A 25,376-nucleotide genomic window follows, 5' to 3' on the forward strand; every position below is an offset into this window, starting at 1 on the left:
ATGTACTTAAGATATTTCCCGACGAAATCCAAAGTGTGGCGACACGGGAACTTCAAGCGGCCAACTCATCGTTCGAAGTAGTGGGGTTAGCCAGGATTCCCGACCTCGTTCACGTTGTGTTCACGTTCTGTCTAATAGCTGGTCTATCTTCTTCGTAATAAACAATCCCCGACGAACTTATTAAATCTGCGGGATTTATGACTATCGTAAATCTGGTGAACTCCGCCACGCTAGACTTTGAGCCCGAAGGCGCGAAAAATTTATCTTTTGGCGCCAAACTCAGTCACGATTCCGAAGAGCTCGCTTCCTAACTTACCGAAAGATCGGCTAGAGTAAATTCCCTTGGAGTGGAACTGAAGAAGCTTCGAACACAGATTTCTCATCTCGAATCAGCATGGAGTCAATTTTACAGACCCTTTTTTCCACCTCAATGTTCGTACCTTGTCGTGGTGAGGTGGCTTGAGTGCCTCAATGACCAGTTGGAATACAATGCCTTTAAAGAATTCAGCTTCAGTTGGTGGGCTGTATTTTCTGCAAGGTAGAGGCCAGACTAACACGGACTTTGTCATTGTAGTTATTGTTATGATTATTGTAATTATCATTATTATTAATGATTTTGTTATTGTTATCATTATCTTTATGATTGTGATTGAATCATTTTCAAAATGAAATAGGCTGCTCAATGAGGATGGCATGCTCAGGCAAGTAGATTTTCATTTATTTACCCCCCTCCCCCCAAGTAGAAATTCAAGTGTTTCTGATAGTTTTTCTCTTCAATAGATTGTTAGAATGCAGAAGATTTTCTAAGACACGTTGTTCAGAGGGCTTGTCTTAAGTAGTTGTTTTCTGATTCAAAACCACCTGCCTAGTTCTGTTTCTCTTGGGTAGTTAGTCCATGGACTGTTGTTATCTGATGGCAGAACTAACAGGTGGATCTGTTTCTCTTGGGTAGTCAGTCCATTATGGGCTGTTGTTATCTGATGGCAGAACCACCAATCTGTTCTGTTTCTCTTGGGTAGTCAGTCTATGGACTGTTGTTATCTGATGGCAGAACCAGTCCCTATTTTTTTCAGCTCTATGCTGTCAGTCTTTTATGGACAGTTATTTTTATCTGATGGCAGTTTTAGCTTGCTCTTTTTGTTTTGAAAAATGTGTTGCTTATACTGTTTGTCACGTATCATCTGTTATTAGTCGGAGGCACTTTGGTCAATCAATGCTATCATTGTCTTCATTATTATTATAATTGTTAACTCAGCTGCTACTCTTCTCTCTTTGCCACAGGGCCCACTACAGACAGCACTAGCTTAATGAAGTCCCAAAACCTTTCACAATGAGCCAACTCAAGAATTGCAGTCCTGAACAGTTTTTGGGGTTTTCCTGGCTTTTCTTGAGATTATTTTGTCTCAGTTTCAATTACTTGGATACTCATTCAGCTAGACTAACAATAACACCATTTTGTTCATAGATAAACATTGAAATAATCATAATAGTAATATAAATGATAATAATAATGATTTGTTATTGTTATCATTATCATTATCTTTATTATTGTGATCATCATTTTCAAATTGAAATAGGCTACTCAGTGAGGATGGCATGCTCAGGCAAGTAGATTTTCATTTAATTCCTCACCCCTCCCCCCAAAAAGAAATTCAAGTGTTTCTGATAGTTTGTCTCTTCAATAAATTGTTAGAATGCAGAAGATTTTCTAAGACACATTGTACAGAGGTCTTAAATAGTTGTTTTCTGATTCAAAACCACCTGCCTAGTTCTGTTTCTCTTGGGTAGTTAGTCCATGGACTGTTGTTATCTGATGGCAGAACTAACAGGTGGATCTGTTTCTCTTGGGTAGTCAGTCCATTATGGGCTGTTGTTATCTGATGGCAGAACCACCGATCTGTTCTGTTTCTCTTGGGTGGTCAGTCTATGGACTGTTGTTATCTGATGGCAGAACCAGTCCCTATTTTTTTTTTCAGCTCTATGCTGTCAGTCTTTTATGGACAGTTATTTTTATCTGATAGCAGTTTTAGCTTGCTCTTTTTGTTTTGAAAAGTGTGTTGCTTATGCTGTTTGTCACGTATCATCTGTTATTAGTCATAGGGTGACTTTGGTCAATCAATCCTATCATTGTCCTTAGTATTACTATTATTAATTCAGCTGCTACTCTTCTCTCTTTGACACAGGGCCCACTACAGACAGCACTTGCTTAATGAAGTCCCAAAACCTTTCACAATGAGCCAACTCAAGAATTGCAGTCCTGAACAGTTTTTGGGGTTTTTCTGTCTTTTCTTAATTTGTTTTTGCCCCAGTTTCAATCACTTGGATACTCATTCAGCTAGACTAACAATAACACTATTTTGTTCATAGATAAACATTGAAATAATCATAATAGTAATATGAGTGATAATGATAATGATTAGATTAATGGAAATGATCATAGGAATTATAACCATCAGGATAATGAACATTATTTCTCTAACCAATGTAAATATTTTTATCATTATTATTATTATCATTATTATTGTTATCATTGTTATTATTATTATTATCATTATTATTATTGTTATCAATGTTATTATTATTTCCATCATGAATTATTAGAGATGCTTGGAAAAAAATGATCTATAGTTCCCTCCAACTCATTATTCTTTCAGTTAAGTGAATTAAGACTGTGAACAGTTACTGCTTTATTCTGTCATTCCTGATGACCATAGAAATGGTGAAAGTCCACAGATATTATCCCTCTAAGAGTTTCTCCAGGTGTTTTTTTTTTCCTCTGAATTTGGTTACAACAGAATGAAGGGCATCAGGGTATAGTGCGCCCAGCTAGACATGAATTGCATTAATATTACAGGGTCATTTTGCTGTATTCAGGGTTTAATCCTAGCCTTCTACAGACAAGTTTGTTCCTCTAAATGCAAAACACATTTTACAAACTTACAAAAACTGCCAAGAAACAGCTGCTAAATTTATGGAAACATGACGAACAAGTCAACTAGACTGTGTACTACACATCATTGAAATCAAAGTATCACTTTAGGAACATAAAATCGCAAGGTCAGTTTCCCATTTTTAGTGCCTGAGAAAAGATCAGGCCACCAGATTACTTCAAATTCCCTGGTTTCTCGTCCATCTCAATTGCCAACAACCATTTTAGTTTACTGGGTGAGAATCATGCTTGATTTCTTGCCCATGCTCTTTAATTGGCCGCCTGTAAAGCTTGTTGAGAGTTTAACAGCTACTACTTGCAGCAACCTCCATATTCCCCCGATTGCTTTTCTTAACTCTAATGGTACAGAACTTTGATGACTCAGACCAGAAATAACATCATTCACTCTACCATCCCTGTAATAAAAAACTTTGGATTTTTCTCTCCATACAGGGGGCCGCAAATGTATTTTTACCCTCGCACGTTTATAAAAGCATTCGGCATGCCTGCTAACAAAGCTTGGATGTATGTTTCAGGAACTTAGTATCTTTCAACTCGACACCATTTGCCTGAAACCAAAATAATAATTACGAAAGTTAAGAGATTATTTACTTCTGGAGTGAAATGTACTAAATGATTTGCCCTTTCAAACATAAACCTGAGTTATCAGGTTTTGTCAATCACAAAATTACACGCCGGGTTATTAGTATTCCTTGGGGACCTTCCTATATTATCATAAATATCTAAGACAAGCAGGTCATTTAGCTAGGTAATCAATGTTAAAAACCGCGCTGTACAGCACTTAGAATTATTTTCCTCACTCATTTTTCTCACACTGCAACTTCGCGTACAACGCAATTATCACTACGCAGTCATATCTGGTGTCCAATTGGGAGAAGAGCTTATTATTTTTGTTTTAGAGGTGAATTGCGATTTTTTCCCCTATTTCGGCGAAGAAAAGCTCGAACAAATACTGAAAGTAATGAGTAAGTCACTATGAACAGCTAGTGCAAAGTGACAGCACTATCGAGCCAAACTGAGAACTGTTATTTAATGATTTTTAACATGAACCACCAATTCTTACTATTTTTAATTTCTGCGTTTTAATAGACTTTGACATGTTCTTGAGAAGATATTAAATCGGTTAGCGCTGTTGTTCCCTTCTAAATTATTTTGGTGGAAGCGCCTCAGAAGACACTGGTTTAACTAAAACCATGTTGGGCGACGTTACATTTTGACTGCACAACCCGCAATTAAATTTAATTTTAACAGCTATTCGAGTGTGTGAAGAACGGAAAAGAGCAAAATTACATACCATCGGCCTTTCGATGCACGGACGAATTAAAACTTTTTACAATTCCACTTATCCATTGCTTGTAACTGATAGACCTTGTCCTTATTCTTGCGGGAGGCCGTACGATCTGTAGTCCATTGTAGAACTTGGCAAACTTAGCGCACTCTGCCTCGAGCGCAACAATGTGATCTTTCGATTCTCTATCTCACTAGCGCAGTTGTTGTGTTGGACATGGACGAATAATACATCGCAGCGTGTCTTGTAGATAGCTAGAGATGCCATGCATGGTTAGGATAAGCGCTGAATATGGACGAGCGTTAAAGCCGCCACTGAAAAAGCACAATCGACCGTTTTTCATTGTAAGGATCAGTTCTTTCACACAGCTGTCAGAATTAAAGAGAGGAAGAACGTCGATCTCGCTCACCTAAGTAGCGAAGTACACCACGAGCGGCGACAATGATCAAACACCTGGAAGATCACCGTGGTGTCACTCTACTCTTTGATAACATAACCAAGAGCGAGCCCTTTCGACTTGTCACTAAGTTTTACGGTTTATAAAACAAAGGCCCCGCTCTACACAAAGCCTTAAAGAATGAAACACTAGAAAAGCTCACTTAGCTTGGAATTATAAAAATTTCCTTTCTTAAAAATTGAAGATTTTCATGGTGTCCGTAACTTCGTATTTTTCCAAATTTCCTCTTTTACATGTTATGCTGTTTTGCATTTTCTTCAGCGTATAATTTAGTTCAGCGTCGATCATTTATCATCCTTAGAAGAAAATATTCTGATCTTTACGTTTAACTATAAAGTTGTTTTGGCTTACATTGTGCGCATAAAAGGAGCGTTAAATTAAACATGAGTTGATTCCACGCGAGGGCTTTACCTGGAAACATGCCTGCACACGAGAGACACCGACATTACCGCGTGTCCCTTTCTGGAAAACATTCGTGTTATGACAAGAAAGGTCAGCTTAAGGGTTTTGGGTTACCCAAACTATGCAATTTTGACGCCGAAAAGTGCCAAAAAGTAATTACAGAAACTTCATCCGCAACACCTTGAACGTGCTGTGGGCGCGAACTGAGATCTTCTCTTACAGTTAATAATTGCCAGGCGGAACTCAGATCCGGCTAAGCCTAATTTGCATAAATTTTTTTGGTGGGCAAAGCTCGTCATGACTCGAAGGAAGTTTGCTGTCCGACCATTCTGTTCCTTCCTGATCGACTTTTGCAAATAGAATGTGCGAGGTCAGGAGGGACTCAAATCGTACATTTCAGGTCTATCACAGGGCTCCCAATCGTAGTATTTGAGGTTTCCTCGCTGTGAGTAATGTTTTTAACCACTGTGCAAATATGCCGTTTAACGGACCATCAAATATAAACGTTTTAGTGTGGCTTTAACGAGGCGAGCAGCAAAACGAAAAGTATAAAGTAAAGAAAAATCTATAGAGAATATCATTATAAGGACCTCAGTGTTTTTCCGAGTACTAAAACACTTGTAGAATAAATACGACCACAACCGAACCGAGTGCTGTATTTTTCGTATGTAACATGAGTGGCGACATTAAGCAACGACGTCACAGTTATCGCCATTTCAAACTTTGTTGGATGAACTTGGTCTGTAATTTTTTTCGGAATACTGCAACTGGCTGCAAGATTTGTTGTGGTAAGCGACGAAGTTCCAAATGCATTTTCAGAACAACAAGAGAACGAGAACACTAAAAAGAAAGTGCTGTATGATCTAAAGCCGGATTTTCAGAGAATTTCTCGAAAGTTGCGACGAGACATGAATTTAAAAGAAAAAATGGAAAACATCACTCATGAGAATCCATATGTTTTTGTATGTCACTCATATGTAGCCGTATGAACTTTTTTTGTATCCGTCATGTCATGATCGTCGAACAAAACGGTCACGTTCACGCTAACGAATAGGATAACACTGAAAAGCATATCTCATATCTAATAACAATACTCTAGAGCTCATTTAATTACATTCGAATATGCTTTATCCAAAGGAGGAGATGTGATCATTGTTATCGGGGGAGATGACAACTATAAGGGCGACGACCAAAAGAATCGAGAGGTTATTTCACGTTGGGCGAAGAGAAAAGTTTCCTCACAATTCAGCGAAGAGTATCTTGATGGTAGAAAGAGCTTCATCTTTTCTTGGAACAAACAACATCGAGCGATTCACGAACAAGCTTTGCTGCATCACTTTGATCCAAACAAGAAAGGAAAAAAGTTTGAATATCAACCATCGTTTACAAAACCAGGACCCGAATCGCGAGTTTCATCTACTGAATCAAGAAATCCACAAAAATCCAAAACCCAGAAGTTCCCCACACACACACCCGAAAATGCCTCGCATAACAGTAAAGCCATATCTGCAGTAACAGCGGTGAAAGAAAGTCAGACTGACACATACCGTAGTGTCGTCAGTAGTACTGGGTGCAGTGGCAGAGACAGTGCATGGAAGGAAGCCTTATACAGTAATTATAGAGATGGTGCTGGAGAAACTCTCCTTTCAATCTCTGGAAAAATTCAAGGTTAGAAAACACGTCACTAATAGTTAGTAAGAACTTTTTTCATTTCGGCCACTGATTACGAAAAAAAAGAAAAAAAACCTGAAGTTAACACACTTGCTAAAAATTGTATAGCGAGAGGAACTTAGGATAACGCTCTGTCATAGCAAGCCCGGAAGCAAACAAGCTCTCACAAATGGGCTTCACTCGCCTTCTCAGATAGATGCAAACCATCTAAATCGACTGGTAAATGAGGTAAAGTTTGACGTTTCCATAACTCATTAAGGAAATAAATTCTGTGAAACTCGTGTCTACCACGCTAACCGTTAGGGAACCGTACTTCTCACAGTTAACAAACTTTAAAATGTACGAGGTCTTGTTTTTCGCTCCTTAGATCTGGCAATTCTCGGCTGTAATGTGTCTCATGAACCTTTGAAAGAAGTGTTAACGGTTTTTGAAGGAATTCGTCCTAGCCTTCACTTATCAGATGAACCTTATGTTGCCAATCTACCAGTTACTATCGTTGAAGAGTTTTTGAGGGAAAATCACTTCAAAGTATCTCTGTTGGTGATGGACGGTTCTACAGTGAGCGATAGTTTCAACAATCACAAAGCGATGGAATATCAACGACTGGTAGGAAGTATAACGGATAAAGTTGGTAAGTCTTCGAAGTGCAGTACCTCAGTTCATCTCATCTCACAGTAGCTTTGATCAAATTTTTCAAACCCATTGCTTTATTCTTTTGCGTCAGTCTTTTGCGCTGAAATCGATTTGTCGTCAAGCTAATTACCTCCAATGGTTCATCTAATGTGCTGCTATTAAAAATAGGTGTGGGTGTGAGCCCATCCTAGATAACAGAACTTGAATCGGTTTTTCGAAACACGACTATTATTAACCATGTGTTAGTTGTATTTAGACGTGAGGATGCTGTAGCATCATGTTCGAACCACTCTGATTAAATTCTTTAGAGATCAGTGTGCTCAGTTTTGAATGTTGACCCAAATTGTCCGAGAGAAGGAGTACAGTGGTCTTGACATTTTAACATAATCAAAAATATCATCCTAAAATAAAAATTGTAACATAACCGAAGTAAAGCGCGCACTCTGATTGGTCAATTAGCGTCCACCATTTGCCCATGGGTGTACGCTGCTGACGTGAGCAAATGCAAAGACCATTTTTCCGCGCGCGCTTGTTTTTAGTGGTCACGTAAGATTGTTAAATAAAAGGGAACTCTTTAACTACAATGTATCAATGTTATGTTATAAAACAAATGGTAAACACCACAGCGTACACTATTGAGTCATGGATGCACTTGGCGGGAGGTTTGCTAACCACTTAAGAAGCTAGAGTCGCTCTCGGCCATCGCCTCGTGCAACTCTTACACTTCTTTCGTGCATAGCAACCTCCCGCGTGCATCCATAACTCAATAATGTACGCTGTTGTGTTTACCATTTGTTAAATATCATAATAAGAAATATCATCCTACCGATCGTCACACGAATGTCAACCTTTTGTCATTTTTTTTTTTTTTTTACAGCTATAAGGGTCGCCATCTTGGTTTGCAATCGTAGCCCCTTAAATGTATCAAAAAAGGATGGGATGAAGCCTAATGAATTCATTGCCAGAATCAATAGGATAGAAAAGGTGTTTGTTGCGGAGGTGAACGATGGAAAACTGGCCGTGGAGAAAGATGTTTTAGTCGAAGTTTTGAGTCCTTCTGTCACATCCTCCACATCAAATACACAGATAATCCGTTCAAGTGGCTTTCAAAGACTGGATGTAAACACTGACTCATTAACCACACATTCAAATAACTCAAGAGGAGAGTCTCTAGAAAAGTATTCTTCAGAAAGGAAAAGCATTCATAGAAAGGTTGCTCAAAATACCCAGCAGCTGGTGCGGGCGTCACAGTTACCGATTAAACCGCCTCCTGTTGTTGCGCTAAGAGGTTTGGCTCGTTATGGAATGATTTGTGGTCATGAAGGTGATCTTCAGATATGGGACCCTGAATTTAAAGTTCCAGATTACATTCAAGAGAGGCTACTTGATGAACTCCGATGCACCTCTGTGATGGGAGTAATAATCGTTAAGCACACTGATGGCACACCTGAGTGTTTTATTGACCGAAGTTTGAAAGAATTTTCGTTGAACGAGGAAATACAGCTTGCTCCCGATGAAAAACTCGCATTGAAAACTCGTGTTCGTAACGGAGAGGTATCATTTGAAGACGTTGACGTACAGTTTAAGAATTGGAATGTGTGTATCCCTCAACACATTATCGATGGTTTGAGAGCAAAGGATAATAAGCCTAATGGTGACCTGTACATTATTTCAGATAACTCGGACAAGTTTTGGTGTATAGTAAAAAGTGCAAATAATTTTAAAAAAGTAATAAGAACTGCAAAGGAAGATTTTCAACCACTGTTTCGGAATCAGTGGTATGACATTTAATAAATATATATTCTGTGTTTGAGGGAGGACAAAAGTTGAATTGCGCGACTCACAGCGAGGGCAATTATGCCTCAAGACTAAAAACGTAGCTTTCGCTGTCAGCAATCAATCTGATTTATTTGTAGAGGTTTATATTTTAGTATTAGATGTAACGCGATGTGACACTGACAATGATGACATGATGTCATCGAAACGTTCTGTGGCGCTTTTTCGTTCATTCTCCTTTTCAAATGCTTATCGAGATCAATCAGTCTTATATGTTGTAGTTTCTCCCAAAAACGGTTTCATGGCTTTGGCTTTGTTCACAGAATTGTTTAAATATAGACATGATTATGCTTCTTGGTTGTTTTGACTTCCTGGGCACTGAAGTACTTGTTGTGTCGTGAATCGTTATCAGAGTATTTTCTGGGATTGCGTGACTCATGTCGATCAGAATAACTTTCTGAGAAACATTGCGCAATCGTCTTCCTCTATAGGGGAATTTGAATATACGATATCTTCCAGAAGGTAATAACAAAAGGCTTCGCTCAAAGTGATAGAAAAGGCATAAATAGAATATGTCACAGTTAAGAAAGCGAGTTCATTTGTTCAACTGTGATAACACATACGGGATGGAGCCTGTTGAGAAGTTGTTGGACGAAGTAAAGAAGAAATTGCTTGACCAATTCAGCATCCATGCTGAACGTGTAGAAAGACATTCATTCAGACTCTCTCAAATTTCTGAAATGGTCGACAGGATTCCAACTCTAGAGATGAATTTGGCCTTTTTCGTGGTTCATGCACATTAATCACGACTGTCGATTAACGAGGACAACGCAGGAATTGGTTACGCCAAGATATACAGAGCTTTACTGCAAGCAACGGGTAGGAAGCGGAAGTATTCTCACTTTCTCGTTTCAACACATTTAATTATGCTTGATAACGCTTTGTTAGGTGAGCAAAATTATCTATACAAAAAGTAGTGGTCGACAAATTTACTGCAAAAGAGTTATCTATCTTCAACAACAGAGGCCTATCTGACACCGAAGTTGAAAGCGAAAGTATATCATGAACCGATAGCTAGATCATAGTAACGTTCGACGATTGCTCCACAAACTAGCAAACAGCCACTAATTGTTTTTATGCAGCTGCATCAGTGTAATGCTCGAAGGAAGTTTGCTTCCCGACCTTTCTGATCCTTCTTCGACTTTCTGGGATGGGATCAAGTACTCAGAATGGGGAAGACCCATGCACTTTTCTGAGTTTTAAGAAGGTAATCTTGCATATTGTTATTTCAGAAGCTGAAACTCAAAGAGCATAGTACCTTTCCCCGGTTCCGCTCGAGAGTTTTTATAAAAATAACCACAGGACCCGAGAAAACTTTAATTTATTTGAATTTTCATCGGGATGCTACTCGTTCAAGTTGGGCACATATAAGCATACTAAACATTTCTATTACGCGTAACTGCCTGCTAGAACATGCAAATGAAGCCAACTCGAACTGCCAGGAAAGTATACGTATAAATGGGAAGGAGATGCATATTTAAGAACTATTTTCCTTTGGTCATCTACGGCTGAGGCAACATTGAAAAAGAGAAAAAAACTCTTCAACAATGGTAAACAAATCAGCAAGACTTTTCATCGGATATTCTGAGTTTTCAAGGCATATTTATTCGTAAAATTTCTATGCAACGATGAAACAGTCAGCTGTTCATAATAAAATAATATTTTGCCAGCAGCTATCTATGGCAACCAGACTGAGGTCAAATGCTTCTTTTTAAATCACATGAAATCCATCTGAACAATCACTCGATGGTAGAGCCATTGAAATCAATATTTCATCACATATATTTTTGGAAACAGACGTAAATTTATCTGACTGATCCAGAAAAAGTGATGTTCTCTCGACTTTATGTGAATTATTATCTACCCTTTGGTAAATAAGTGATATTTAGTGCCATTGTCTCAGTTGGTAAAGCTACAAAACAAAGCTGTAAGAATCATCAACAATGTACCACTTTGTGACCATATTATTCCCAATTATGTAAACCCTGGCCTAATTAAACGTCTTGACATAATTAACTAAAGTACGTGCCAACTAACTATCTCGCTATATTATGCCCGTCTCCATTTTCTTTATCTTTTTTTTAACTGATCAATAGCTTGTAATTGTTGAAATGGAGGAAATACAAAATGCAAAATAAAATACATATACAAATAGACCACAGCTAACGTCAAAATGTGGTAAGAACAAGATAGTGGCATACGAGACGCATGCAGTCGAACGCGTCACCGATTCAAAATGAATTGAAATGTACGAAAATCGATTCAGAAGACGTCTACAAGGCCCTTGATTGACTCAAATTGAATATGTCAGGTCTATTTCGTGCAACACACATTATTTGCGGGTGGCAACTACCCATCGACATGCTGATTAGAGATGGTTTCTGTATCACCACTCATTTAGTCAATCAAGGGCATTCTAATTCCACATTTTAGATCTGGTCCCGAGAATTTAATTTTTGTTTAGATAATAATGCTGCACTTATTTACACTTGAATCTGCTTTGTCCACAGGAGGAGATGTCATTGTTGTTATCGGCGGAGATGACAATTACAAAAGCGATGACGAAAAGAATCGGGAAGTTATTTCACGTTGGGCGAAAAGGAAAGTCTCCTCACAGTTCAGCGGAGAGTATGTTGATGGCAGAAAGAGCTTCATCTTTTCTTGGAACAAACAGCATCGACCGATCCACGAACAGGCTCTCTTTCATCACTTTGATCCAAACAAGAAAGGACAACAGTTTGAACATAGGCCACCACCTACAAATCCACCCTCAAGGACAGAACCAAAATCGCGAGCAAATCTGAGAGAAAAGGAAAATTTACACACACTCAAACATTCCCAACAAAGTGATGAAGCCATATCTGCAGTAAAAACGATCAGAGAAATGCAAACAGGTACACAACGTAGCATAGAGACAGAGATCAGTAGTCGGAGAGATAGTTTTGGAGAAATACTATCTTCAACCTCTAGAGAAACCAAAGGTAAGGGTAGACCTTGATAAATTGTGAGGTTGTCACGAAATGAGAGAAAAAAAAATTCACCTGCCATGTATATTTCAGAGGGCAAATCACGCTTAATGCTGGTTCATAAATTCACGAATGACACTCTCTTTTCTGTTAAAATTCACGCGTTACATATTGATTTTGGCCTAATCACGCGTCACGTACAGGCCCCTTGCCTCTCTCTAGGAGAATGGTCAGATATTAGTTTTGAAAAGTTTTCTGTAAAGTTAAGCCTGCGATCACATGATATCAAACTATTCGTAAAACAGTCCGTCATATGTTTTGCTTGGTTCCACTGGCTACCCCCTTTATCCGCTTGTGTCAGACAAAAATCACGACTGAAATAAATCATTAATATATAATTTATAGCGAGAGATTATGTGCTGTTATTATAGGGCCGAGCTATGGGTAAACAAGCTCTCACAATTGAACGACACTAATTCATAGTTACCTTAAACTAGGGATGTAAACTTGTTCAAGTCAGAATCGACTTAAAACTACGATAACTGCCATTTCGATACCATTCTCACCATCAAAAGGCGGAAAGAGATTATCTTTTAGCGATTAGAGATTATGTTTGACGTTTCTATCACTCATTGACAGAGGCAAATTTTTGTTGACCTCTGGTCTTGCCATCGTGCCTCGTGCGGTTATTAAAATGTTTTAAAAGTATGACCAACTGTATTTACCCTCTAGATCTGGTATTTCCCAGCTGTACCGTGCCACCTGAGTCCTTACGAGATCCGCTGCAAAAAGATTCAGACGGAACTCGTCCCATCCTTCAGCAATCAGTCGGAACCTCTGTGAAATCTACTCCAGACCATACTCATGATAAATCCTCAGAACTACACGGCTGTCATGGGAAGATTTTTCCAGATACCCCGCAGCCTGTACTGGCGACACAAATCTCGGTAAGCCCCCCTCCTGTTGTTCTATTGAGAGGTGTCGCTCGTTACGGGAAGATATCTGATGAATTAGGTGACCTTCAAGTTTGGGACCCTGAATACAAAGTTCAAGGTGATATTCAAGAGAAGCTGTTTCGAATGCGTAGAGATAGCCCTGTGACTGGAGTACGAATCATAAGGTACAGTGATGGCAGAACTGAGTGTCGCCTTCATCGAAATATAAAACCTCTTTCGCTAGACAGGGAAATAACGCTAGCTGCCGATGAAAAACTCGTATTAAAGACTCGTGTGCGCGAAGGAAAGGTCTCTTTTGAAGACGCCGATGTACAGTTTAAGTATGCAAATTTGTATATTCCTCAATACATTATCGATAGTTTTACAGAAAAGGATAATGGTAAACTAGTGTACATTATTTCAGATAGGGAAGACAAATTTCGAAGTGTAGCAAAACGTGAGGGTGTTTGCGTGAAAGCGAAAGAGGTTGGGGAGAAAGGGCTTTTCTTTTGTTTTCCCGGGAGTTTTTAGGGGTTTGCATTTTCTTTTTGTTTGACAAAGTCAACTTGATACCTAAGAAGGAATAACATCCATTTCCTAAAGTTACAGCTGTGGCTATCAGTTATGAATTTTCTTTTTGAAACTAATTACCAGATAATCAGATTTTTTTCTATGAAATGATCAGATATAATATCGCATAAATATAATGTTAATGTATTTACCTTTCTTCACAAAAGTATTTAGAATTTCGTAATTAGTCCACTCATTATAACATAGCCAAGAAATCATAGTAGTCTTCAACTTTCATTGAACTCGCTCATAGCCTCTTCCAGTTGTCCAGTCCGTGAAACTAAGCATGAGATAAATGGCGCGAAGGTTGCGGCTGAGCAAACTTGCGACTTGCGACTTGGCCCTTACAGATTGTGTATGTATACCTTTTGGCATGATCAGAAAAAAACGAGTACAATTTTTGCTCCTTTTTCAAAAAAAAGCACTGCAGCCTATTCAGCATATTTTAGTTGTTTTTTTTTTAATGGAACATAATCAGTCACGAAACGTGGTGCTAACATCGTAAATTTACATACATTAATTCACTGGAGTTTTTTGTCAGAACAAGGGTGCTTCTCCAAATGAAGTGAAATATCATGCTCTATTAACCTTAAATATATAATTTTAAGCAGAATTTTAAAACAATCGTGCAGTGCTAGTAGCATAACATGCTACTTTTGCTAGGACAGTAAATATATATTGCATATTGATTTACAGAAATAGAAGAGATAATAACGGCATAGGGTAAAATATGGACTGGACGATTTTTTTGGACTATTTTTTGGACGATTTTTTTGGACGATTTTTTTTGGACCATTTTATAAGGGGGGAGGCACACCTTTAGTACTGAGGGAGGGGTGGGTGCAGTCAAAAAGTACTGAGGGAGGGGTGGGGAAGAGTGTTATTACTCAGGGAGGGGTGGTAGGTGGTTGTAATTGTAAACACTTCTAGTTAATGAAGCTTTTACTCGATCGTAATAATTATTTTAATCGGTTTTTCGACTGGACTTTAATTTATATTTAAAATACTGCGTTTACGATCCTCCACTGTTGAGTTATCTGTGTGCCTTTTGAGTCGACTTGTGTGTGTACTATCAGTTGCTTCACGTTTTCCTTTGTGTATACAGTATGTTATTACTGAATTTATCTATCTTCCTTTTGTCAGTGATCTTATCAGACGAGATCACAGAATTTCGCACTACATCGAAATACCTAGTTACACAATATAGTGTTTCTGTCGAGGAACTATCGCCTGATAGTTGCCTCGCGGAAATTTGATGTTCTTAAAATAACTATTTGCCCGAGAAGCGAAGCTTCTCGGGCAAATATGCTAGTTTTAACAACATCAAATTTCCAAGGGGCAACTATCAGACCGATAGTTCCGAGACATAAGTATTGTCTTTATTGTTCACCACTAAATTTTCTTCTGCGCGCCAGTTTAAAACAATCAATAATTATTACGATCGAGTAAAAGCTCCATTAACCAGTAGTGTTTACAATTACAACCACCTACCACCCCTCCCTGAGTAATAACACTCTTCCCCCACCCCTCCCTTAGTACTTGTCGACTGCACCCACCCCTCCCTGAGTACTAAAGGTGTGCCTCTCCCCTTATAAAATCGTCCAAAAAGTCGTCCAAAAAAATCGTCCAAAAAATCGTCCAAAAAATAGTCCAGTCCAGTCGATATTTTACCCTATGCCGATAACAATCGGGTGATCGGTGGAATGGCGGATTATCTCAAGACGCAGAATGACGGAATATCCTTAAAGTGCAGAATGCCTTGTATGAAACAAAAGTCGCAAAAAATGGAATTGCATCATTATAAGAAAATTATTTACAATTAACAGGCGAAATTGAGAGATGCCTAGCCTCTTTGAATTTTATCATATTACTACTACATATAATTATTATTACTGCAGATAGTGTTATTATTTGTTACCATTTATTTATTGGTTGGATGTCAATTAGAAAACATATTCTTGAATCATCTTTCCCTTGTGGAACAGAGTACTCATAATTTAGTGGAATGGGGCAGATTTGCTGTCGGTTTTGCATTTGAGACAAATCTTCTGCAATACCACCTTCTAGCATCATTAAACAACTTCTGGCTCTTTTCAATACTCTAAAAATTGTGCTATACCATTGTGCTATAAAATTGTGCTATAGCCACATGTAGTCTTTGACCGTCTATTTTGTAGACAAATATATCAGTTAAATACCCCAGACAATAATTTTTCCGATTTCAATTTTTTAGAGTACAACAGCTGGATATAACGTAGTGCCAACATCTTGAAATAAAGTTCCTATGATACGAGATTCTTTTTTCCGTTTCCTACTTGATAGTTATCTAGTTTTCTTGCGCACTGAAAGAACGATTTGCCGGCAAAAACGATTGTTATATAGCTGTGACATGACATGTCGGCAGCTAAGGCGGAAGAAGGAGAAATTAAGAAGAGAGGACAAATGTGCTGCGTAGCCGGAGCGCTAAATGATGCTAGATGCTAGAATTATACTCATATACCGGGAATTTCTATTCACTTCCTTCCAAGGTATGAAAATTTATGGTCGGTATGCATAATTTTCGTTTGTCGACATGAAGCTAGAGGAGACTTACTGCTTCCGAGTCGTCGGCCTTACTAAATTTATCGTATCCAAGCGTCAATGCAGCCGAAATTTTCACTTACAACACCTATGTCAGTTATTTGCCAGTGAGCGGAATGGGACATGTGGTAATGTTGGGCTTAAACTACAAACGGTTTTCTTTATTGAAATTCCTAATTGGAGGCGAACTTAAACCTGTGCCTCTGCCATATCTGAGCAAAAGAGAAACTTGCAAAAAAAACTGCCCGATGTTTATCGGCGAAAAATCATCGTGCCCTGTAATACAGTTGATTCGATGCTGCTGTTAAAAATTAGCTTTTCAGTGGGAAAGGCTTCTTTTGTCGTAATCTTGACCTAAACACCACAGGAGAGAAAACGTCTAAGGCCTAGTTTATGCGTCGCGCTACAGTCGAATTTAATTCAAGGTCCCTCAAGCAATTAAATTCGACGATAGCGTGTCGTCTTAAACGAATTAAATTCGTCTTTGACGTTTTATCAGTCTTGGTAAGATGGATAAAATATCGATAAAGCGTCTTCAGTTTTAACGTCGCACTAGCGTCGCGTCGAATGAAATGCATACATTTTCTCAATGTATTTCAATTTATTTTGGCGAGCTCGCAGCGACCCGTGGCGCGTTCAAGATGCTGCTTCTTTAAATTCGACCGTATTGATTTCGACGCATAAAACCACGCCACGACTTATGTCGACGGAAAAACGAATTTAATGGAATTAAATTCGTCTGAATTAAATTCGACTGTAGCGCGACGTATAAACTAGGCCTTAATCAGTCTCCTCCGGCCTCCGTTTGATGCACACGGTTCACCTTTGTACGGCTAAACCGTACTCGCAACTTCCATTTCTTCGCTCTCACTGAGTATGATGTATCACAACTCTCAGAAGAGCTTGCTTCTGTTGATCTAAATGACTATTCTAGAGTATTTAAACGCTGGCGAAATGATTACAAAATTCTGATAGATGTGAGATTTGGAAGGGTCACCTCAGAGTTTTCTGCGTCATCACCATCTACAAATCCACTGGAAGACAAAGTAAGAGCAGTTTTGGGCCCGAGTTTTATTTATTTATTTTTTCTTTTTTTGTAAAAGGTTTCTACAAATGATGAGCTTGATAAGTGCGCAAAAAAAAAAACAAAACAAAACAAAAAACAAAAAAAAAAAAGAAATGGCTTCATAGGCATTAAAGGAAACCTCTGGCTTTTGGGACATACACTCAGGTATTAAACTCTTAGGAATACTTTTTCATCTTCTAATTCGTTATGAATGCAGGTACGTTTTGTGGTTCGCAGCCTCTCCTTCGCTGTTTTGAACCAGCTTCTTTATCCTGTACGCGAAAAATGACAAGAGAGAGACCCTGGGAACGATTTCAGACCATAATATGCTTTTTATAAAGAGTTTCTCGGAAATAGTCTACCACGTTCGTCTCCAGCAAATGATAGATGCTCAAAAAAAAAAAAAGACTTCGTTCCAGGTTCTAAGAGCAAGCGAAAGGAATGATGGCAGAGCCGCTAAAGATTCATCTTTTTAATTGTGATAGTATTTACGACTTAAACGTGGTCGAGGACTTATTGATATCTGCGAAATCGAAACTCGGCTTGGAATTCTCGGTAGAGAAGCATATATTTACTTTCAAATACCTGAGCTGAGCACCAAAATTATTCCCGAGATGCAGATGGATTTTGCAATGTTCTAGGTGCATGCACACGAATCTGGTTTGTGTATCAACCACAGGGACTTGGAACAAGGCTACACAAAGGTATACAGAGCTTTGTTGGAGGCAACAGGTAATTCAGTGGTAATAATTGGTTTCTTGTCTCTTAATTGTAATTTTTGACCCGAACGTATCTATGCCGATCTGTATTGAAATTTAACTGGAAGCGTCAAGATAAATATTGTTTGTATCTAAGTACAAGTATCGAACGTATAAACTTACTCGTTTTATATTTTTAATAGAACGAACGCACATTGAAAGCGGAGACAATCTGAACCGTTTCCGAGAAAATGGTTTTTTCTTTTCCTCTTTCGACCAAAATGTTATTTGCTGACTTACCATGAGATAAACTGGATCAGAAAAGTTCAATAATTTATGATAATAGAAAATAATAAATTCTTTGAAAATTGGTGTCATGCATCATTTCAGTAGAATCCTTTACGTTTAAATACTAAGTCCCGTCGGCTTATTACCTCTTGCTGAATCAATAGTTACCTTGTATTTGCTCCAGGAGGGAGAGTTATCGTTGTGATTGGAGGCGATGACAACTACAAGAGCGAAAGCGAAGAAAACGAGTCTTTCATCTCGCATTGGGCGAAGAGAAGAATTGCACTTCCGCAGTTTAGACAGGAGTTGATTGATGGAAGAAAAAGCTTCGTGTTTTCGTGGAACAAAAGTTCCAAAGCAATTCACGTGGAGGCTCTGGTACATTATTTCGACCCGAATGCGCAGGGAAGGAAATTTGAGCATCAAAGCCATAAAAGAAGCATACAGTCCAAACCTCAAACACCATCATTCGCAAATGTTACAGATCTGGATCCTGATCTAACATTGGCATCATCTGTGGCCAGCCGTGAGATCGGAGTTATAAGCAACAGCAGTGGAGGAGTCACAGGCAGGGACCCTCGGACCCTGAAAGGGGAGAAAATTGATGGTATAGGTAAACAACTATTTTGATAATTTTCTGGTTTTATAGGATCGTAACAATTGAGGCAATCTCACTTTGGTGTTCAGTCCAAACCTCAAACACCATCATTCGCAAATGTTACAGATCTGGATCCTGATCTAACATTGGCATCATCTGTGGCCAGCCGTGAGATCGGAGTTATAAGCAACAGCAGTGGAAGAGTCACAGGCAGGGACCCTCGGACCCTGAAAGGGGAGAAAATTGATGGTATAGGTAAACAACTATTTTGATAATTTTCTGGTTTTATAGGATCGTAACATTTGAGGCAATCTCACTTTGGTGTTTTGTCGTTTGGATTGAGTTTTAGATTAAGTATTGCTATACTAAAACATAAAAAATAGCCTATGCACGTGTGTACAAAATCGGTCCCCTAAGAATTTAACACTATTTTTAAATAATATCTATTAATTTTTTGTTGCACTGATGTGCGTCCTCATCTTGCATAAACCCACAGATCATGTTGCCATAGAGTTCAGAGTTCGAAACTAAAAACGTAGCTTGAATAAAGGGTGATTAAGTGCCTACCCTTTTTTGGCACAATTTGTGTGAGTAGGAAAGGATGGAGAGCTCCTCTGTTAAATGTTGTATGAATTTACTTTACCAAAGGGATGTTACAGGGACTAGAACTCTCTTTGTTGACCTAAAACAAGCTGGCCACAAATTCTGCCGTGATGATCCTTGGAATTTCTCTTTTCGTTTAAGTTGGCCTGTCACTCACAACTTATACCCAACTTATGAGTTTCGACTCGCTTCTCTAGCTCGATTATTTGCTGCTCCCTTTTATCAGTGGGGTAGAGGAAGTGTTTTCTTTAAAATCTGCTGTTTAGTTTGGTTTGGAAAGGCCGGGGGAAACAGGGTTTTCATATTGAAGCCATGTTGTGGTCGTCTAGGCTTTTATGGAGTAGTCTTACTCACTAACTGACACTCACTGACATTTCTCAGAAGACATGTCTGAATGGGTTTCATCAAAGTGTCGATGTCCCCCTTGCCAGCCCCAAGATCAAATGCACTGGTGATCTGTTCAAAAGGATTTCATTTGGCAACCGGTTTCAAATGCTAATTCTAATTGTCCACAGATTTACGTCGATCTGGCAGAGGTCATCTACAAACAAAAAGCACTCATGGTAAGAGTGCTCCAAATACCCCGCAGCCTGTGCGGTTATGAAAATTTATTCAATATATGACCACCTGTATTTTACCCTCTAGATCTGGCAACTTCCCGTTGTACCTTGCCACCTGAGTCCGTAGGAGATCTGCAAAAAGATTCTGACGGAACTCGTCCCATCCTTCAGCTATCAGTCGGAACTTCTGTGAAATCTACTCCAGACCATGCTCATAATAAATTCTCAGAACCACAATGCTGTCATGGGAAGATTGCTCCAAATACCCAGCAGCCCGTACTGGCGACACAACTCTCGGTAAACCCGCCTCCTGTTGTTTTACTGAGGGGTATCGCTCGATACGGAAAGATATCTGATAAATTAGGTGACCTTCAAGTTTGGGACCCTGAATACAAAATTCCAGGTGATATTCAAGACAGGCTGCTTCAAATGTGCAGAAATAGCCCTGTGACTGGAGTACGAATCAAAAGGTACAGTGATGGCAGAACTGAGTGTCACCGCACTCGAAATATAAAACCTTGTTCGCTAGACAGTGAAAAAACACTAGCTGCGGATGAAAAACTCGTATTGAAGACTCGTGTGCGCGAGGGAAAGGTCTCTTTTGAAGACGCCGATGTGCAATTTAAGTTCGCAAATTTGTATATTCCTCAATACGTTATCGATAGTTTTACAGAAAAGGATAATGGTAAACTAGTGTACATCATTTCAGATAGGGAACACAAATTTCGATGTGTAGTAAAACGTGAGGGTGTTGGCGAGACAGCGAAAGAATTTGGGGAGAAAGAGCATTTCTTATGTTTTCCCAAGTCAAATTGATACCTTGGAAGGAATGCCATCCATTCCTTAAAGTTACATCTGTGGCTACCAGTTAGGGAATTTGCTTTTCGAAACTTATCACTTGATAATCAGATTTTTTTTATGAAATGATCAGATATAGCATCGCATAAATATGATGTTAATGTATTTACCTTTCTTCACAAAAGTATTTAGAATTTCGTAATGAGTCGACTCATTATAACACAGCCAAGAAATCATAGTAGTCTTCAACTTTCACTCAACTCGCTCATAGCCTCTTCCAGTTGTCCAGTCCGTGAAACTAAGCGTGAGGATAAATGACGCGAAGGTTGCGGCTGAGCAAACTTGCGACTTGCGACTTGGCCCTTACAGATTGTGTGACTTTTTGGCATGATCAGAAAAAAACGAGTACAATTTTTGCTCCTTTTTCAAAAAAAGCACTGCAGCCCATTCAGCATATTTTAGTTGTTTTTTTTTTAACGGAACATAATAAGAGTCATGAAACGTGATGCTAACATCGTAAATTTTCATACATTAATTCACTGCAGTTTTTTGTCAGAACAAGGGTGCTTCTCCAAATGAAGTGAAATATCATGCTCCATTAACCATAAATATATAATTTTAAGCATAATTTTCAAACAATCGTGCCGTGCTAGTAGCATAACATGCTACTTTTACTAGGACAGTAAATATATATTGCATATTGATTTACAGAAATAGAAGAGATAATAATCGGGTGATCGGTGGAATGGCGGATTATCTCAAGACGCAGAATGACGGAATATCCTTAAAGTGAAGAATGCCTTGTATGAAACAAAAGTCGAAAAAAATGGAATTGCATTATTATAAGAAAATTATTTACAATTAACAGGCGAAATTGAGAGATGCCTAGCCTCTTTAAATTTTGTTATATTACTACTACATATAATTATTATTACTGTAGATAGTGTTATTATATGTTACCATTTATCTATTGGTTGGATGTCAATTAGAAAATATATTCTTGAATCATCTTTCCCTTGTGGAACAGAGTACACATAATTTAGTGGAATGGGGCAGATTTGCTGTCGGTTTTGCATTTGAGACAAATCTTCTGCAACACTACCTTCTAGCATCATTAAACAACTTCTGGCTCTTTTCAATACTCTAAAACTTGTGCTATACCAATAGCCACATGTAGTCTTTGACCGTCTATTTTGTAGACAAATATATCAGTTAAATACCCCGGACAATAAGTTTTCCGATTTCAATTTTTTAGAGTATAACAGCTGGATATAACGTAGTGCCAACATATGAAATAAAGTTCCTATGATACGAGATTCTTTTTTGCGTTTCCTAGTTGATAGTTATCTAGTTTTTTTGCGCACTGAAAGAACGATTTGCCGGCCAAAACGATTGTTACATAGCTGTGATGTTACATAGCTGTGACATGACATGACGGCAGCTAAGGCGGAAGAAGGAGAAATTAAGAAGAGAGAGAAAATGTGCTGCGTAGCCGGAGCGCTAAATGATGCTAGATGCTAGAATTATACTAATATACCGGGAATTTCTATACATTTCCTTCCAAGGTATGAAAATTTATGGCCGGTATGGATGCTTTTCGTTCGTCGACATGAAGCTAGAGGAGACTTACTGCTTCAGAGTCGTCGGCCTCACTAAATTTATCGTATCCAAAAGTCAATGCAGCCGAAATTTTCACTTACAACACCTATGTCAGTTATTTGCCAGTGAGCGGAATGGGACATGTGGTAATGTTGGGCTTAAACTACAAACGGTTTTCTTTATTGAAATTCCTATTTGGAGGCGAACTTGAACCTCTGCCTCTGCGATATCTGAGGAAAAGAGAAACTTGCAAAAAAAAAAAAAAGGCCGATGTTTATCGGCGAAAAATCATCGTGCCCTGTAATACAGCTGATTCGATGCTGCTGTTAAAAGTTAGCTTTTCAGTGCGAAAGGCTTCTTTTGTCGTAATCTTGACCTAAACACCACAGGAAAGAAAACGTCTAAGGCCTAGTTTATGCGTCGCGCTACAGTCGAATTTAATTCAAGGTCCCTCAAGCAATTAAATTCGACGATAGCGCGACTTCTAAAACGAATTATATTCGTCTGGTAAATTAAATTCGTCTTTGACGTTTTATCAGTCTTGGTAAGATGGATAAAATATCGATAAAGCGTCTTCAGTTTTAACGTCGCACTAGCGTCGCGTCGAATGAAATGCATACATTCTCTCAATGTATTTCAATTTATTTTGGCGAGCTCGCAGCGACCCGTGGCGCGTTCAAGATGCTGCTTCTTTAAATTCGATCGTGTTGATTTCGACGCATAAAACCACGCCACGACTTATGTCGACGGAAAAACGAATTTAATGGAATTAAATTCGTCTGAATCGACTGTAGTGCGACGTATAAACTAGGCCTTAGTCAGTCTCCTCCGGCCTCCGTTTGATGCATACGGTTCACCTTTGTACGGCTGAACCGTACTCGCAACTTCCATTTCTGCGCTCTCACTGAGTATGATGTATGACAATTCTCAGAAGAGCTTGCTTCTGTTGATCTAAATGACTATTCTAGAGTATTTAAACGCTGGCGAAATCAATAAAAAATTCCGAGAGATGTGAGATTTGGAAGGGTCACCTCAGAGTTTTCTGCGTCATCACCATCTACAGATCCACTGGAAGACAAAGTGAGAGCACTTTTGGGCCCGAGTTTTATTTATTCATTTTTTCAATTTTTCTTTTTTTGAAAAAGGTTTCTACAAATGATAAGCTTGATAAGTGCGTAAAAAAAAAAAAAAAAAGAAAAAGAAATCGCTTCATAGGCATTAAAGGGAACCTCTGGCTTTTGGGACATTTTCTCAGGCATTAAACCCTTAGAATACATTTTCCTCTTCTACTTCGTTATGAATGCAGGCACGTTTCGTGGGTCTCCTGTACGCGAAAAATGACAAGAGAGAGGCCCTGGGAACGATTTCAGACCATAATATGCTTTTTATAAAGAGCTTCTCGGAAATAGTCTACCACGTTCGTCTCCAGTTAACAAATGGTAAACACCACAGCGTACACTATTGAGTTATGGATGCACGCGGGAGGTTGCTAAGCACGAAAGAAGCGTAAGAGTCGCTCGAGGCGATAGCCGAGAGCGACTCTAGCTTCTTGAGTGCTTAGCAAACCTCCCAAGTGCATCCATAACTCAATAGTGTACGCTGTGGTGTTAACCATTTGTTTTATAACATGACATTGATACATTGTAGCTAAAGAGTTCCCTTTTATTTAACAAATCTTACGCGACCAGAAAAAACAAGCGCGCCCGGAAAAATAGTCTTTGCATTTGCTCACGTCAGCAGCGTACACCCATGGGCAAATGGGGGACGCTAAATTGACCAATCAGAGCGCGCGCTTTACTTTGGTTGTGTTATAAGAAATGATAGATGCTCAAAACGAAAAAAGATTGCGTTCCAGGCTCTAAGAGCAAGCGAAAAGAATGATGGCAGAGCCGCTAAAGATTCATCTTTTTAATTGTGATAGTATTTAAGACTTAAACGTGGTCGAGGACTTATTGATATCGGCGAAATCGAAACTCGGCTTGGAATTCTCGGTAGAAAAGCATATATTTACTGTGCTTTAAATACCTGAGCTGAGCACCAAAATTATTCCCGAGATGCAGATGGATTTTACAATGTTCGTGGTGCATGCACACGAATCTGGTTTGTTTATCAACGACAGGGACTTGGAACAAGGCTACACAAAGGTATATAGAGCTGTGTTGGAGGCAACAGGTAATTCAGTGGTAATAATTGGTTTCTTGTCTCTTAATTGTAATTGTTGACCCGAACGTATCTATGCCGATCTGTATTGAAATTTAACTGGAAGCGTCAAGATAAATATTATTTTTATCTAAGTACAAGTATCGAACGTTTAAACTTACTCGTTTTATATTTCTAATAGAACGTACGCACATTGAAAGCGGAGACAATCTGAACCGTTTCCCAGAAAATGTCGTTTTTCTTTTCCTCTTTCGACCAAAATGTTATTTGCTGACTTACCATGTATGGGTGGTTTTATCATGAGATAAACTGCATCAGAAAAGTTAAATAATTTATGATAATAGAAAATAATAAATTCTTTGAAAATTGGTGTCATGCATCATTTCAGTAGAATCCAGTACGTTTAAATACTAAGTCCCGTCGGCTTATTACCTCTTGCTGAATCAATAGTTACCTTGTATTTGCTCCAGGAGGGAGATTTATCGTTGTGATTGGAGGCGATGACAACTACAAGAGCGAAAGCGAAGAAAACGAGTCTTTCATCTCGCATTGGGCGAAGAGAAGAATTGCACTTCCGCAGTTTAGACAGGAGTTGATTGATGGAAGAAAAAGCTTCGTGTTTTCGTGGAACAAAAGTTCCAAAGCAATTCACGTGGAGGCTCTGGTACATTATTTCGACCCGAATGCGCAGGGAAGGAAATTTGAGCATCAAAGCCAT

At 38.8% G+C, this 25,376-nt stretch overlaps 2 protein-coding genes, 2 long non-coding RNA genes and 1 other non-coding gene across 7 annotated transcripts in view; 4 read left to right on the top strand and 1 right to left on the bottom strand.

Moving 5' to 3' along the window:
- The window catches only part of LOC148727566 (uncharacterized), an 11,114-nt gene extending 1,584 nt beyond the window's left edge, over positions 1-9,530 (top strand). Inside the window, exons 2-4 of the mRNA XM_088726253.1 lie at positions 6,235-6,765; positions 7,136-7,399; positions 8,279-9,530. Of these exons, the coding sequence (XP_088582379.1) occupies positions 6,235-6,765; positions 7,136-7,399; positions 8,279-9,192 (1,709 nt within the window). The 3' untranslated portion in view covers positions 9,193-9,530. The remainder of the gene's footprint in view (positions 1-6,234; positions 6,766-7,135; positions 7,400-8,278) is intronic.
- On the top strand, positions 28-4,295 carry LOC148727567 (uncharacterized). The gene is made up of 2 exons (XR_015989167.1): positions 28-701; positions 1,282-4,295. It is a non-coding gene; the product is annotated as an uncharacterized LOC148727567 (long non-coding RNA).
- Positions 2,857-4,587, bottom strand: LOC148727568 (uncharacterized). Its single transcript, XR_015989165.1, has 2 exons — positions 4,245-4,587; positions 2,857-3,498 (listed from the first exon to the last, which is right to left on the bottom strand). It is a non-coding gene; the product is annotated as an uncharacterized LOC148727568 (long non-coding RNA).
- Positions 9,531-9,675: 145 nt separating the features above from the next.
- On the top strand, positions 9,676-14,526 carry LOC111341882 (uncharacterized). Of its 3 annotated transcripts, XM_088726295.1 has the most exons (4): positions 9,676-10,056; positions 10,320-10,444; positions 11,748-12,218; positions 12,936-14,526. In XM_088726295.1, the coding sequence occupies exons 3-4, from the start codon at positions 12,122-12,124 to the stop codon at positions 13,667-13,669; spliced, it is 831 nt and encodes a 276-aa protein (XP_088582421.1). In that variant the 5' UTR covers positions 9,676-10,056; positions 10,320-10,444; positions 11,748-12,121; the 3' UTR covers positions 13,670-14,526. The 3 variants fall into 3 exon arrangements, with proteins under 3 accessions (XP_088582421.1, XP_088582419.1, XP_088582420.1); XM_088726293.1 differs by lacking the exon at positions 10,320-10,444; XM_088726294.1 differs by lacking the exon at positions 9,676-10,056 and having other exon boundaries at positions 10,072-10,444.
- A 2,997-nt stretch (positions 14,527-17,523) lies between these two features.
- Positions 17,524-22,215, top strand: LOC111341857 (uncharacterized). Its single transcript, XR_015989140.1, has 3 exons — positions 17,524-18,086; positions 18,525-18,953; positions 20,187-22,215. It is a non-coding gene; the product is annotated as an uncharacterized LOC111341857 (transcript).
- Positions 22,216-25,376: the final 3,161 nt, after the last annotated feature.

This window comes from Stylophora pistillata, chromosome 7 (genome assembly GCF_964205215.1).
Source record: "Stylophora pistillata chromosome 7, jaStyPist1.2, whole genome shotgun sequence".
Taxonomy (NCBI): domain Eukaryota; kingdom Metazoa; phylum Cnidaria; class Anthozoa; order Scleractinia; family Pocilloporidae; genus Stylophora; species Stylophora pistillata.